The following is a 16,578-nucleotide window of genomic DNA, read 5'->3' as shown; positions in this document are numbered from 1 at the left end:
GGAGGCAGCACACTACCTACCTTCGTCCTGCTCCGTCTGCTCCTGTTCGGCGCTGGAGTAGGTGCGCAGGAACTCGGCGAAGGCCCCGTCCCGGGCCAGCAGCTCCTGGTAGGAGCCCATCTCGGAGATCTTGCCACCACTCATGACGATGATGACATCCACCTGTGGCAGGTAGCTGATCCCATGCGTGACCAGGAGCCGAGTCTGCGGGCAAAGTGGAGACTGGGTGAGTCGGCACACATGTGCGACCGGGAATCACCCCGCGCCTGGGACAATTGTGAGTGCTCCCATTCAGCACATGTGTCCGCACCTGAGGGAGGAGGGCGGTGGTAACAGGGAAGGACTCAAAGATCCTGCCCCGGATTCCAGGGTCGGGGAGAAATGAATGATTTGACTAAAACTCTACAAGCTGGACAGTGACACAGCACACAGGGGTTGTGGCACTGATGTGGGATGAGTGTTGCACTTTTAGTAAGGTGATGGGAAAGGCTATTTTTAAAGAAAAATCTGAAGAATGGAAGGGAGGGAGGGAACCAGGCACATGTAGACAAATAAACAAAGGACTCTGGCCCTGAGCAGTGGTTCGAGCTTTGCCTGTGCACCAAAGGCTTACGGGTTCAATTTCCAGTCAAAGGCACGTACCTGGGTTGCAGGTTCAGTCCTGGCCCTGGTCAGGGTGAGTGCGAAAGGCAACCAATGGATATGTCTCTCTTACATAGATGTTTCTCTCTCTCTCTCTCTCTCTCTCTCCTTCTCCTCCCCTCCCTACTTCCCTTCCACTCTAAAAGTCAATGGGAAAATATCCTTGAGTAAGGATTACCAACAAAAAAGACTCTGATGCAAAACAATTTGCATGCAATGGCTTCATTTTTTTAAGTAACCACCCACTCCCATGCCACCCTCCGCACCCCAACTATAAAATGTGTCAATGTGTCTATCTTTTATCTAATGATCTGAATGTTTGGGAAAACACTCATCAAACTATTTACCTGAGTTGACAAACATTTCCTTAAGGGGCCAGATGATAAACATTTTCAGTTCCATGGACCCTCCGGCCACTGTGGCAATGAGTGGCCCAGAAGCGGTCGCAGGATGGCAGCCATGCACAGGCATGAACAGGGGCTGGCTGTGCTCCCAACCTGCTTTGTGCACAGACACTGATACTTAAACTCAGTGCCATTTCCACATGTCACCACATTATTATCTTTCTTCAGATGTTTTCCACCAACTTAACAATGCAAAGGGCTGGACTGAAACAGCGCAGGCCAGTGGCTGGCCCCGCCCTTGAGAGAGGAGCTGGGTGCAGAACACAGGACGGCCATCTTTTAAAATTCTACACACATTCTCTGTACTCTTTAATTCTGTATGACTTCAATAACAATTTTTTTATTGTTCAAAAATTATGTCTGTACAGAATTTGTTGTGGTGTGTCTGGGAATGCTTCAACAGGCAAGTGGCAAAATGCTCACGACATACGTGTGCAACATGATAACCCCGTCAAAGCGTTTACACACACAGCAAGAGGATGTGAAAGAAATTACAAAAACCCCTGAACGGTGCGATGATGCCTAATTGCTCTGTCCTTTTTCATGTTTTTCTGAATCCCCTATACTCTTCCCATGGGCATGTAACTTTTTTAATCAGGAAAAGAAGAAAAGAAAGAACCGGTACTCTCACCCCCAAATTCCCTCTAAAAAATAAAATAATAAAAGAGGATCCAGAGCCATTCCCTATTGGGCTGTGGCAGTTTTTCTCCCCAAACCTCCGTCCCTCGGCGGGTGGTCACTTTGGAAAGGAAGGGAGAGCTGCCTGCTCGATCACAGGGGCCCTTGGGGTGGGATTTCTTTCTCTGACGGCACCATCACTGTTAACTCAGGAAGAGGGGGCCTTTTCTGGCCAAGAGGAGGCAATGACTTCAAGTCAGGGCCAAGGACTTCCCCCATCCTGGGAAGGGTTCCAAGGGAAGCATTAGGAAAGTGTTCTTAAGTCCAATTAAAAAAAAAAAAGAAGCCGGGAAGTGAAGGAGTCCTAAAGGAGACACATTCCGATAACCAAAGCACAAGAGAACCAGGCCTGGAGCCCTGCCCCTGCCCCTTCCGCAGGTACCTTGTTCTTCAGCATCCCCTTGGGACCGATCACATGTTCAAATATGTGTTTGCCCACGTGGGCATCCACCGCTGACAGCGGGTCATCGAAGAGGTAGACGTCGGAGTCACAGTACACGGCCCGGGCCAGGCTCACGCGCTGCTTCTGGCCCCCGGACAGGTTCACGCCCTGGGGGGGTCACATGGCAGAAAGTGAGTCTGCTGGGAACCCTCCAGACATGCAGGGAGGGCAACCTGCGAGGGATTCGGCACACCCGGCCGGAGACCGCGCAGGGCAGCACCCTCCGGGGCTGTGCAGAGCAGAGGCAGGAGGGTGCACCGGCACCACCGAGGGTCTGCGTCCCAGCACAGGATTAGCCTCACCTGGAAAGCAGGTGGAAGAGAAGACCTGAGCCTCCAGGGAGCTGCTGAGAGGAGACCCAGCACAGAGCGGGTGTTGAGCAAAGGGTGGCTGGTGACACTGAACATTGTTGGCTACGGGAAAGGCTCCTGCTCTCTGAGTCTGATGGAAGGCACCAGAAGACGTGGCAACGGTGTCATTACTGCTAATACTGTTATTTTTTTTGCTGTTGTTAATCCTTGCCCGAGGATTTTCAATTTTCCATTGATTTTTAGAGAGAGTGGAAGGGAGGGGGAGAGACAGAGAGACAGAAACATCGATGTGAGAGAGACATCTATTGGTTGCCACCCCAACCAGGGCCGGGGATTGAGCCTGCAACCGAGGTACGTGTCCTTGACCAGAACTGAACCCGGGATCCTTCAGTCCGCAGGCTGATGCTCTATCCACTGAGCAAACCGGCTAGGGCTATTGTTGTTGTTATGGTTAACAGCTGATGGTTTCTGAGAGCTCACTCTGGATCTAGCACTCACTGGTGAAGCGTCACACAGTCCAGGCGGGCTGCACCCTGCGGGCACTGGGACCCAGTCCTACTCACTAGCAGGAAAGGTGCCATTTTCTAATTCGCACAAGAGCACCACATGGGCCACACAGCGGCAGCCCTGTCCCTCCCATGACAGATAACTCATTGTCATTTCCATATCTGGCTGGGAATCAAAGTGGACACCCAGTGGGTTAGCTGCCAGCCTCCCTGAGAGATGCCCTCCATCCCCATGCACCAAGATGGTGTCCTGGCAGCCAGGTTTTTCTGCTTGGTCCCTCTGGCCACAGCTTTCTGGTCCAGGGGCAGATACAAGACCTGAGCTAAGCCAATCATATTCTCTTCCTCCAGATTCTGGTGCTGGGACCCAGACAAGGAGAGTCAGGAGTCACCAAGTGGCACATACAGGCACTTAAAAAAAAGAATAATAATTTCAAAAAGCTGATTGGCAGATTTCCCTCTAATGAAATAAATTATGCATCAGCTAAGAAAGCTGACTGAGCCACTGTCTTGTAACTGAAAATGGACAAGAAAGCTCTTTGGTGCTGCTGTGCAACATTTGCATTTGCCTGGTGCACACCAGGTGACCACCAGGGGGCGCCAAGACAAGCTGGCCAGTCAGTAAAGCATGTGCAAAGGCCTGGAGGTGGGAAGGGGTTCAGGCAAGTCACTTAGCCTCTCTCTACCTCCTTTCCCTCAACCACTAACGGGGGACAGTAAATCCCATCTCGCAGGCTTGTGTGAAGACAAAATATGTATAAAATGTGTGGCACTGGCCCTAACCAGTTTGGCTCAGGGAATAGAGCGTCAGCCTGTGGACTGAAGGGTTCCACGTTCGATTCCGGTCAAGGGCATGTACCTTGGTTGCGGGTATATCCCCAGCAGGGGGTGTGCAGGAGGCAGCTGATCAATGTTTCTCTCTCATTGATGTTTCTAACTCTCTATCCCTCTCCCTTCCTCTCTGTAAAAATACAATAAAATATTTTTTAAAAAATGTGTAGCACTGTATGTACTAGTGCCTACTCCATAGTAAATGCTCAAAGTGTTAGCTATTTTATTATAACTGTTTTGAAAGAGACTATGAACATCTGAATTACTGACACCCCTCCTCCCTGTATAGTGCCCTTTGTCATGGGACTTTGCAGTCACATGACTACAAATGTAGAGCAGACTTCCTGGTCCCTAGTCTTTGGGCTCAACCAAGTGACCTACCCACTTTGTGGTGGAAAGAAGTGTGCTTTAAGGGACATCACATTACTTTTTGTTCTCTTGGGCTTCTGCTCTCAGCATGAGAAGAACTTACCCCTGGGGAGTGGCTGCCCCCTCAGCCTTGGCCCCAGAAAGAAGCCATGTGGGCAGTCCTGGGCCAAACCCAGTCTGGAGCCAAGCTCAGCTGGCCTGCAACATGGAGCAGAGTTGCCCAGCTGAGCCCGGTCTGGGTCAGTCAATCACAGTCAACTCATACACCCACAAGTATGGGAATAAGTGTTTAACATCATAAGTCACTGAGATTTTTTTGTGATTGTTACACAGCAATAACTGACTGTTACAGGGTCCGTGCTGAAGACATACTGACCTTCTCACCAATCTCCGTCCGGTCCCCGCTGGGCAGGATTTCCAGATCTGGGAGGAGGGCACAGGCTTCTATCACAGACTTATAGTACCTTTCCTGTAGCTGGCGTCCAAAAAGGATGTTTTCTCGGAGAGAATCATTCTGAATCCAGGCCTGCTGCGGGACGTAGGCCACTGAGCCCTACATGGCAAGCGGAGAAGAAAGAGACAGGGAGACGTACTTGGTTAACAAGATAGCAGCCAGCTCACCACATGCCAGAAAGACCCCACTTCACAAGCGAATGCATCACACCCATTGTTTCAACAAAAGGTAAACCGAGTCACAAAGGACAACGGATGCCAGAGCTGAGATCAGAACCCACAATGACCAACATCGGGAGTTCAAGAATCAAAATCCTCATTGGTGAGATTATAGTTATGCATTTAGTAAAAATTTACTGAATGCCTCCATCAGTGGACTAAACTGCCTCCCAAGAATGGGAAATTATTGATTACAAAAATTACTGATTACAGTTGTGGTAAATGCTAAGAGAAAAACATATGAGACCTTTAAACAGTCCTTTAAAAAGAAAGACCTGCCCTAACTGGTTTGGCTCAATGGATAGAGCATCGGCCTGCAGACTGAAAGGTCCCAGGTTCGATTCCGGTCAAGGGCACATGCCTGGGTTGCAGGCTCGGTCCCCAGTGGGGAGCGTGCAGGAGGCAGCCGATCAATGATTCTCTCTCGTCATTGATGCTTCTATCTCTCTATCCCTCTCCCTTCCTCTCTGTAAAAAATCAATACAATATATTTTTTAAAAAAGACCTAGTTAGGAACATCAGGAAAGCATGTCTTGAGGAAATTTCCTTGATGAAATTTAAGCAAGGACTTCTGTGTCAAAACCGTCCATTTCAAAAGCTGTGGGCTCTCTTCTTCCCACATAATGTAAGGTATCAAGAAGGCCATGAGAAGAGGGCTAGGCACTCCCTTCCCGGGCAAAGCAGCCATCACAAATAAACCTTTCACCTCATCAAACCCAATCCTCAGTGCACCTCCCCTTCCAGATCCACCACTTCTTTATTTAAAAGCGTTCTCCTTTAAAGCTGTGGTTCTCAACATGGAGTGATTTTGCCCTCCAGGGGACATCTGACAATGTTGAGAGACACTTTTGGTTGTCACAGCTGGAGGCTGCTACGGAGGGGTCCCGGGATAGAGGCCAGGGATGCTGCTCACCACCCTACAATGCCCAGCACACCCCCACAACAGAGAATTATCATCCAGCCCAACAAGTCAACAGGGCTGTGGTTGGGGAAATCCAGGGCTAATGAAACAGAACGCGACATAGGTCCCTACATGATTTGTAATTTTCTTCCAGTAACCCAGCTCACGTGGACCATTGATCCTACTTCATAACATGTATTTGAAAGCAATGACAGAACGTTTCCTAAAACAACAGCTAGATAATATTAGTTTGGACCCAACTACTGTAATGTATACTTTCTACTAATGCATATTAGGCTAAAGGGATTATTTAATCAACAAAGATTGTGCACTGAAATGGAGACAATGGCATAAACCAGCATCCCCAAAGCAGACTCCGAGAGACAGTCATTCTGGGCTGTCACTAGTTTCCGCATAGACAATAAAAAGGTTTGGGCAGATATGGCTGGACCGTGCTGGGTTAACCAAAGTTAAATAGGTTTCTTTCTCCCTGCAGGATTTCTTAGAGCCTTTACTTTATTAATGTTTATTCTACGTGTCCAAGAGGGAGGGAACCAGGGTGTGCAGTATTTCCCCAAACATCTCACAAGGTGGGTTTGCTGCAGACCCCACTTCAGGTACCGCTGGTACCAACAAAACTTTGAGGGAGGTTTTCCTACCCCAGGAGAAGGCTTTCATGGGGAATGAGCTAAATGCAAAACAAGACTCTTAATTTCTAAAGGACTCATTTATTCACTGAAGCAGCCTCTCAGACTCTCTCTTGAGGAAGATAACAGCTTCGTTCACAGTACTCTGTGTATTTAAATGCAATAAAACCACAGTCTGTTTTAGCCCCATATTAAGAATTCAATACACACTCAGATTTTAAACAGTTCCCTTAAAAAGAATTCTCTAAGATCACATTCCAATGACATAAATCAGAAATCTTAAGTTGTTACTTTTACACACACACACACACACACACACACACACAAACACAGAAAGCTCCGTAGAGAGAGAACAAGCCAGAAAGACTCATGGACAAAGAGGTCACGAGATGTACACTGAGGAGCAGAGATGGGGAGGGAACGAGAGACAGTGAGCAGACCAGGGAACATTTGTGTGCTTCCTAAATATGTACTGAGTGCCCACTCCAGACCTGGCACTATGCTTGGTGCTCGGACACAGCGGGAAATAAGTGACACTTCTCCCAGATGGCACAGAGAAGGGCAGAAAGAATGAGAGAGAAAGAACAAGAGAGAGAGACCCTGCTGCTCCTGCCTCATGCACGGGGACCACATGAAAGAGAACCCAGCATCACACCTGACCTTCCTCTCACCCATCAGCCCCCACGGCTCCCGCTCACCCTGTCCTCCTACCTTGATAGCCACGTGCCCCTCCACCTTGTCCATCTCGGCCAAGAGCGCTGAGAGTAGAGATGACTTGCCACAGCCCACCTGGCCCACCACGGCCACCAAGGAACCTTCTGGAACGGAGAAGGTGATGCTGAAAAGACACAACACACAGTGCCTCAGTCATGCTCTCACCTGAATGAGGTCGACAGGGGCCGGTGCCCTGGGCCACAGAGCTGGGTTTACCCTGAGTAGAGAGAAAAGCGGAAGGCAGGGCGGTCGAGCGCCTCTACGATCTGGACATTTCTCCCGTGTTTCTGCTGCTGTGCTTGGCTCAGTGAACAGTCTCAGGCCTATCCTGTGAGAGGCACAGGCCAGCCAGGTGCTGAGATGCCAGCACATCTGAGAAAACAGAGACCTGAGCAATCAGCCAAATGCAGGGCTATTCACTTTGCCCCGGGGCACAGCACAGGTACCCTGGGGGCAGAGGGCACCTCAAAGTGAACTCTGAAGGAAGAGTAAGCGTGTGTCAGACACAGAAACCTAGAACAGCTTAAGAAAAGGCCGGCCAAGGCTTGAGTAGCGTGTACGGTCAGGGATTGACATGTCAATGACACAGATGAGGCAGGGAGGGTAGGCCCATCCTGAAGGTGGGTGGTGGCCTCCACTGAAACTGCCCTGTGACAGGTACAAGAAAATAAGCGCATGCTCTGGCAGTGACTGCCTGTCACAGGGTGTGTCAGAGCTAGGATTTCCTCCACCAGAAGGGCGGCGTGTCCAGGGCACTGCTGGGTTGCTCACACTGGCTGTGCTTTTCCACGGCTGCTATTAGGATTTTCAACCTATTCGTGGAAATGCTGCTAGATTTCGCTGTCATCCACTGTCTGATTCTTGGGGACCTGCTGCACGGTCGCACTGACTATTCTTTTGTTCCTGTGCAGTGAGGGGGGTGGGTTAGGGGGCTCAGGGAAGCAGCTCTTGCAATCATCCAGGTGAGACGGGAATAACTTCATAGGCTGAGGAGAAAGAAAGTTTGGATGAATAAAGATTTGGGGAATCGAGGTGGGAGAGGAACAGGACAGCCTTTAAGTCTGGAAGAACAGAAGAAAAGATGAGAGCGCAGACATAGAGTATTTACTTGTGGAGTAGAATGAGAGAGAAAAGCTAAAATTGAAGCAGGCAGGAGTAGAGTCAGACACAAGGAAGAACTTCCTAAACATGCAACCCCACCATGAATTTTCAGGGAGATGTGATACAGACCCTTTTCTCTGTAATTTGGCTCCCAGGAAGGGGGTATTTGCTCAGGGGCATGGGGGATACATTTGGCCCCTTCTGGCCCTGTGTTTTGGGGACTCCTTAAGGAGGCCTAGAAACCTCTGAGCAAGGCCTCCAGCCAGAGGAAATAAGAGGCACTTAACAAGTTGCCTGGGAAGCCAGGTCAATTCCCTGGACACCGTGTGCCTTGTGGGCAAGGTACAAGGGAAGGAGTGGGTGAGAAAGAGTGATCCAGGCAGCTGGAGATCCCCGGAAGGACAGAGAACCATTCCTTCCTGAGAGCAGATCCCAGCAGACAAGAATTCCTTATGACAGACTCAAGCCTGCCTGCCACCACCATCAGCATCACAGTCTGGGACCCTACTTGGCCAATCAGTGTGCTGGGTCTCTCCGGGCACAGTAATTGGCTCAGGGAGGGGCACATGACCCAAATTGAGCCAATCAGAGGCAGGCAGGTCTCCTAATCCTGTGGTCGCTAACCAGTGGTCCGTGGACCACTGGTGATCTGTCAAGTCCAAAGCGTTGGTGACCGCTGTCCTAATCCACACCCGTAGTGAATAGGAACCATTTGCCATCATGAAGGGAGAGGCCGTCTGAGAGAGAAGCAGAACAAAGACAAGATGCAGAGAATCCTAATGGCACTGAGTCCCTGGATCACACTGTACCTGAAAGTGGCTCTTCTCAGTTACTCACAGCAAAAATCTCCCTTTGTTGCAGCCTATCTGTGCAAGGTTTCCGTCACTTACAATGAAAGGGAACCCTCTGTGCCTGGCACACTCTCATCAGGTGTGACTGCATCTATTCCCCAGATGAGTCAAGTGGGGTTCAGAAAGGCAAGTGACCTATTTAAGGTCATAGAGCTGGAGCGTGGCTGGCACTGAACCCATGCTTGCCCAGAGCCCTGTGCTTCTGTCCACATCCTGGCTTACCCATTCAGGGTGGGAGGGTCGCTCCTGGCCCACGTGAAGGTGGCGTTCCTCACGGTGATGCTGTGTGAGCCCCCACCTGAAAAGCAGCAGACACAGCGCGTCAGGCACAATGAAGTCACGGGACTGGGAGTGAGCAGCAGGCTCTGACTTTTTTCCTAATCAAGTGTAGTTCAACCCCAGAGGCTAGACTAGACAGTTCCGCTAGGCATCATCTGGTTACATCTGTCTCAGTTCCTAAAGAAGAACCCAACCAGCAATTTTGGAGGTGGCCTCAGACCCAGAAAGCAAAAGGAAACCGCAAGAGGGCTCCGCCCTGAAAGGCAGGAGGTTGTGCCATCCGGATGCCCATCTCGCAGAGGTGGGGGGACCCACGGGGAGCACAGGGAGCCAGGAGCTTCCCTCGCCCTGTCTTGGGAGGTTCCGCCAGCCAGCTCTGGCCAGCCAGCTCTGACCGGGAGGGCCGGGCAGAAGCCAAGGTCAACGGCAACAGGGAGCACCCTCCTGCACTGGGCTTCTCTCCATCAGCGTGGGCTGGCCCTTGGCCCTCACCACGCCCAGGGCCTCTTCCTTTATGTTCAAAGCAGCCCTGCGCCCCAACTCCTGGGTTTCAGGGCTGCCCCCTAACTCATCCTCTCATCACAGTAGGGCCTTCTAAACAGCAGTCACATCCGCTGTAGAAGCAGGCTGTGGGGTATGGCAGGGGGAGGGTGGTAAGACAGAGCCTGCATACAGGCAGGGCTCCTCTGTCCTCATTCACTTTCCCTCCTCTTATTTTCCTTTCACTCCATGTCCCTCACTTAAAAAAACACAAATTTGACTCTAATTATGAGCCATCTTAAAACCACCTAGAGATAAGATGGGGGGTGTTTTGCAGTTATCAAATGAAGAAATAAATTCTCCCATACATCAAAAACAAAAAGTTGTGGTGAGAGGAAGTTACTGGTTAACCTAACTTAACTTTTTCCCTCCTTCCCTCCTCCCATCCCCTCTGAAAATGGAGAACCAGGAGGAAATTGGAAAAAAAATTTAAGAAAAGCCACTTGAGACTGACAAGCTAATGGACCAGGAGAAGTGGCTGAAAGCTGCCAGGTCTGGCACCTGGAGGTGTGGATAAACATCTGAAGGTCAAAATGCCGAGCAGGTTGCCACCAGGGCAGGAAGGGAGGGGCTGAGGTCTGCAGAGCTCCAGGAGGCTGGGGTGGGGCTTTGCAACATGACGCCTGCAGTGAGCTGTGAACTGCAGCAGCTCAAACCTCCACTGGCTGCCCCAAATTTAGGCCCTGGGCTATGCAGAGACACTTAACCCTGGCGTGGATGCTGCTGCTCCCTGTGTCCTCTGGTGGGGAGGGGACGAAGGTCCTCAGGACAGCAGGGACTGGATGACCAGAGGCCAGGGAAGTCAGGAGGAAGGTTCCAGCATCCAGTGAGTACTAGTGCTCAAGTGGGGGCGACTCTGCTCCCCAAAGGACAGAATGGGGAGCAAGACATTTTTGGCTGTCAATACTGGGGTGTGGTCAGGCCGGTGTGGCTCAGCAGCTGAGCACTGACTCATGAACCAAGAGGTCACCAGCTCCATTCCCAGTCAGGGCACATTCCGGGTTTCCAGGCTCAGTCCCCAGTAGGGAGTGTACGGGAGGCAACCAATCAATGTTTCTCTCTCATCAATGTTACTATCTCTCCCTCTCCCTTCTTCTCTTTCTAAAAATCAATAAAAACATTAAAAAAAAAAATAGGGTAGAGGCCAGGGATGCTGCTCATCATCCTGTAACCACCCCAGAGCCAAGAACGATCTGCCGGAACGTCAGTAGTGCCAAGCCTGCGCTGAACACGCTGCAGGTCTTCTCAATCGCACTAGAGAAGGAACGACCCCCATTCCGGGGCTAGCAGGCACGTGCTGGGTGTTTACAGGCCACTGAAGACACCTGAAAACCTATGAGGTGCCAGGTAACGTGCACACATTATAACCAATATAGACACACATTCATGGGGCGCTGGAGCCAACACTGTGTGGGCTCAAATCCCTACACTGCCACTTCCTAGCTGGATAGCTCTGGGCAAGTTACTTAACTTCTCTGTGCCTAACTTCCTCATCTGTAAAATAGAATTGAGAATAATGGGATGGACTCCACAGGGAGGGCTGTGATGAGGAGCAAATGAGGCAATACACAGAGAGCCCTTAGAACAGTGCTTGGCACATAGTAGGTACTCAAATGTGGTAGGAAGACAGGCATGAACGGAGCAAGGATGATGATGATGGGCCAAGTACAGAAGATCAGGGTGGGAAGCCCCAGGTGCCTAGCAACAGACATTTGTAAGGTGGGACCTCGCCCTCAGGGTGACTTTTCTCCCCCAGCTTATCTCTGGCCAGGTGTTTGGACCAGGGCCCCCTGACCTCTCCTGCCCAGAGACAACATCTAGGCCTCAACTTGAATTTCAGCTCCAGGCCCAGATCAGCAACAAAACCAGCCTCAGGACCAGCTGCGTTGAATGACCCCCTGCCCTGGTGTGAGCCAATCACTCAGTGGAGACCACAACCCTGAAAGGACACACCTGGAACACTGCTGAACAGTCTATTTAGATCTTCCCCTGGGACCTCCCCTAAAGTCTCCACTCAAAACACCCTTAGGGTGAGGACCCAGCTGCTCTCCCTCCTGGGAGCACGCCTGTGCCTTTCTCTCTCCCCCTCCCTTTCCCCCTCTCCCTGCCCCATGCTTCCTCACTTCCAAAGGGGCCCTTCCTTTACTACTATAACTTGTTTCCTAAGCCCATTTCTTTAGGAATTACTTGTACCTCTGTAATTTACCCAATAAATGTTCTCTTATAGTTTGGGTCTTGGCTCTGAATTCTTTCCTAGCCAGAGCCTAATTACCGAGGTTGCTGAACCCAGGTTTGGTCTGACCCCACCCGTCAGACACCTGGTGCTGCTCTCACCGCCTACAACAAATCCACTCAGCGGCTAAGAGCACAGGCTGTGGTGTGGATCCTGATTCCAGTTTGTACTAGCTGGGAGATCTGGGCAAGTTACTGAGGCCAGTTTCCTCATCAGTAAAATGGGGGTTTCCACAGCCCCCCTCTCTGTGCCACAAGGAGCAGGAGATGGGATATTACATCGATGTCCTTAGGACAGAGCACCATGGCGGGAATGTCACCGACATGAATGCTGCTGTGAGTGCTATTAAAGCCGATGATTAAGTGCCTGGAGACACAGCCATGGATCAGATCCCTGGTCAGGGGCCTTGGCTGGGAAAGGATGCATTAATAAACTACAAAATAAACGAACTTACCAATGAAAACCCATATAACCCCCTGCCCCAGAAAAGTACCTTCATTCCCATTATCCAGATGGGGAATCTGAGTCTCAGAGCAGCCTAGTTCTGTCTGTGCGTCTGCCCAGAATAGAATTAAAGTCCAGGTACTCCGGAAGCTGGCCTTCCGGGAGAGGCCTCGCCCACGGGTGCCTCTCAACAAGAAGCAGAAGTGCAAGTTCACCCCCTGGGAGTTGCAAGACAAGGCCCTAGAGTCCACCCACTCTGCAGAGAGCCTGCTCCCTGCGGCCTCACAGACAAGCTGCTGGGCAAAGCCAAACGGAGGACAGCTGAGTTGAGGGCAGCATCCTGACCAAACGCACACACCGTCTTTGATGGGCAGTCGCTCGATGCTGTCGGGATCCAGCTCCTCGTGGGACAGAAAGATCCTGAGGCGTTTGAGGGAGACACTTGCCTACACAGGAAGCGAACATACACAAGGCATGGTTATTTTTGAAAGGGTTTTTGCAAAACAGACCCCAGGCTAACATTCTGTGGGTCTGCCCTGGGTGCAGAGGGCCCACGCCCTCCCTCATTTCTGAAGGCTCTGCGATTCCCCAAACCAGCATTCACCTTAGAATAACAAGTAAAACAGTTCTAATATGTTTTCCTTTAAAATCCCACAACCGGTATTAAAAAGGACTTCCCTAGATGCAAAGGGACTTAAACATAATAACCAAAGGCAATGGTCCCGTTGAAGGGCACAAATGAGCAGCGAGGAGATGAGTAAGTCCTGGGACTGAATGTACAGCATCGTTGCTAAGAGACTAGATCTTACCTGTACCCATCACAAAAAGGGAAATGATAACTGTGACGTGACAGCGGTGTTGCCTGACACTATGGTGGTAATCGTACTGCAATATACCAATGTATTAAACTTACAGTTATAGGTCAAATATATCCCAATAAAAATAGATTTAAACACACACACACATAACGGTTCTTATTCAAATAGCCCGTCTGTAAAGACATTAATGAGACGATCTGTGTTAGGCAGTTAGACATGAGCAGAGCGAAGGCGATGAGCCAGATACAGGTCACAGGGCAGAAAGCCCGAGTGCCTCCCAAAGGACAAATGTAGGGCAGGACCTCACCCCCAGGTGACCTTTCCTCCCCTAGCATATCGCTGGTCATGCAGGTTGGATCCCCTGACCTTTTCATCTTGCTGGGCACTGGATTTGGACCCCTGACCTTCCCTCCCTAGAGATAACATCTAAGCCTCAAGTTGTATTTCGGCTCTAGGCCCCGAAAAGCAGCAAAACCAGACAAGTGACATCACTGCTGACCTCAGGGCCAGCTGTACTGACCCTGAAAGGACACACCTGGAAAGCTGCAGAATATTCTACTGAGATCTTCTCCTGGAACCTCCCCTAAGATCTCCGCCCTTAAAACCCTTAAGACAGAGGACCCAGCAGTTCTCCCTCCTGGGAGCAGGCCTGTGCCTTTCTCCAGCCCCCTTAACCGTCCCCTCCCCCCAGGCACTTCACCTTTACCTTCCTCACTCCTAAGCTCCAAGGGTCCTTCCTTTACCTCTATAACTTGTTTCCTAAGCCCATCTTTTCTACGAGTTCCTTCTCCAACCTCTGAGATTTTCCAAATAAATGTTCTCTTATGCTTTGAGTCCTGGCTCTGAATTCTTCCCTAGCCAGAACGCAAGTATCGAGGCTACTGAACCCAGGTCCGGTCTGACCCCACGGGGCTAACACTGGTGCTGTCCCTGCCGCTGCCAGCAAAGCTGGGAAGTTTGCAGCTGGGCTGAGTATTACTTTAAGAAAGGACTGTTAGTTTTGTTAGGCACGATAATGGTGTTCCGGCTATGCAAGAAGAAAGGCATGCAGAAGTATTTTTGGGTGAATGGCCAAGCGGTCTTGGATTTGCTTTAAAAATTTTCAGCAAAGAGAAAAAAAGAAATGAAGGGAGGGAGGAAGGAGCAGGGTGGAGGGATAGAAAAAGGACCTGATAAACAAGTGTGACATAATGTTGAATCTGGGTGATGGGTACACAAAGTTCATCATTATCCTAGTCTCTACTTCTGTATACGTTTGAAATGTTTCATAATAAAAAGGGGACTTATCTGCTTTTTTTTTTTTTTAAATAAAGCCTACAACCAGAGTTGTACAACCATATCTTAAGACTGATTCCTCTGTGTGGCTGAAAACGGGGTTTTCAACCTGAATGTGTGCAACGCGAGGCAGAAGAGTGTGAAAAACACGATTGGCAGGCGCGTGGTGGGAGTTTCAAATGGTGTTAAAGTAGAGAGAGCAGTTCCCTCTCCTTAGAGTCACGGCATGAATTTTAGGGCTTCTGGGGGGTGGTCTAGGTTGGGGTTTTTGGAATGGTGGGTCAAGGCCTATTAGTGGCTGGTGAAATCAATTTAATGGGTCAAGAGAAGCATTTTTTAAAAGACAGACTAGGGGATAGGGAGGGTGGAACACTGCAGACTGGAATAGAATAAATACTTCAGAAAGCATCTTACTGAGCACGGGAAAGCCTGGCTGCATTAATCCTCAGTATATGAGTTCCTTGACAAGAACTAAAATGTATTTCTTTCTTTGGGGTATGACCATGAAAAGCCACGGGGCCGGGCGCAGCGGGATGACCGGTGCGGAGGGAACTGCCTGCAGGGGGACAGCTAAGTCCTTTGGTTTTGTTCCCAGGAGAGCCCTCCCTGCAGCCCCCAGCCTCGCCCGTACCTGCACGATGCTGCTGATCACCATGGGGAGAATATTCAGGGGAAAACGAAGGATGTTGAACAAGGCCAAGGACACAAAGGCTTTCTGGGCATTCAGGATATTGGTCTCGTCGACGGTCACGTAGACGGCAAAAGTACACAGGGCCACCTGCAAGCAGAACACCGTCACTGACTTGTGTCCCTGCGTCAGTCACAGTCTGGGAGCGGGTATCCTCCCCCCTCCCCCAGCCAGGTGTTCAGGCCCTCCCCTCGTGAGCTGCAACCACCTACACAGGCCACTGGAGGCAGCAGAAGACGCCCAAGATAACACTCAGAAAATGAACGGATAAATAAATGACCAGGAGCCCAAATTACCACCAACTTCCTCTGGGGCACACCGGAATTCCCCAACAGCACAGCAGGATTGCACCTCTGGGCCTCTGCCTTTGCCGTTCCCTTTGCCCAAACAACCTTCCCATCCAAATGGTTTATTTTTCTTCACAGCACCTATCACCATCTAGTGTGGTAACATATGTATGTCCTGTCTGGCTCCTGCACTAAAATGTAAACACCACAAAGGCACATGACTGGTCCTTGGTGCCTAGAACAGTCCCTGGGACCCAGGAACCCTGAATAAGACCTTGGGCAAGTCACCTCCTCTCCCCGTGCCTCAGCTGTCTCATCTGTGAAATGGGGGTGAAGGTGGAGAATTAATGCCACTTTCAAAGTTCCTTCCAGCTCATAAACCTTTACATGGTTTTATCCCCCCAGGACAGGAAGACTTATTTTAAAAAGAAAAAAGAAAACCAACAGCCACTTCCTCCCCCACAAAGTCAGACTTACCTTAAGCCTTGTGGTTTTACTACTTTGCTTTAAGTGCCTGGGATTTGACTACTCAGGTGGCCAGAATTTGGGTTCAGCTGTTAGAGATGACAGCACGTAAACAGGAGAAATGAGGGACCCCTGAGTAATCCAGGGCCAGGCTGCTTGGCTTAGGGAGCAGGGAAAAGATCAATGGGTGGGTGTCTGCACCCCTCCCTCTCCGCTGGGACAGAGCAGCGCACGGGAGGCTAACCACAGGCATCCCAAGAGATCACCTGCTACATGCAAGCAGGGGCCGTCTGGTCTGGAAAACCGTGGACCCAGCAGATGAACGGAAGTTCCCCGCCCCCTGCCAGCCCCAGACTCCTAGAATCACCGGGGGTGGGTATGGGGGGGGCGGTAATAAACTGCCAGGGCCCTGCCTGTCTGTGTTCCAGTCTAAGCCTCTGGTATGGCTGTGGTTCAGAGTATTTTCAGGGTCTCAGCTGC

At 50.5% G+C, this 16,578-nt stretch overlaps 1 protein-coding gene across 1 annotated transcript in view; it reads right to left on the bottom strand.

Moving 5' to 3' along the window:
- The window catches only part of ABCC1 (ATP binding cassette subfamily C member 1), a 108,010-nt gene that overhangs the window by 33,106 nt on the left and 58,326 nt on the right, over positions 1-16,578 (bottom strand). The window contains exons 13-19 of the mRNA XM_015561295.1: positions 15,290-15,436; positions 12,924-13,011; positions 9,292-9,367; positions 7,115-7,241; positions 4,560-4,736; positions 2,107-2,274; positions 21-204 (exon numbers count right to left, since the gene is read on the bottom strand). Coding sequence (XP_015416781.1) covers positions 21-204; positions 2,107-2,274; positions 4,560-4,736; positions 7,115-7,241; positions 9,292-9,367; positions 12,924-13,011; positions 15,290-15,436 — 967 coding nt within the window. The remainder of the gene's footprint in view (positions 1-20; positions 205-2,106; positions 2,275-4,559; positions 4,737-7,114; positions 7,242-9,291; positions 9,368-12,923; positions 13,012-15,289; positions 15,437-16,578) is intronic.

The sequence above is a fragment of the Myotis davidii genome, unplaced genomic scaffold (assembly GCF_000327345.1).
Source record: "Myotis davidii unplaced genomic scaffold, ASM32734v1 scaffold1115, whole genome shotgun sequence".
Classification (NCBI taxonomy): domain Eukaryota; kingdom Metazoa; phylum Chordata; class Mammalia; order Chiroptera; family Vespertilionidae; genus Myotis; species Myotis davidii.
The sequence above is the reverse complement of the archived record's forward strand: the minus strand, read 5'-3'. Positions and strand labels throughout refer to the sequence as shown.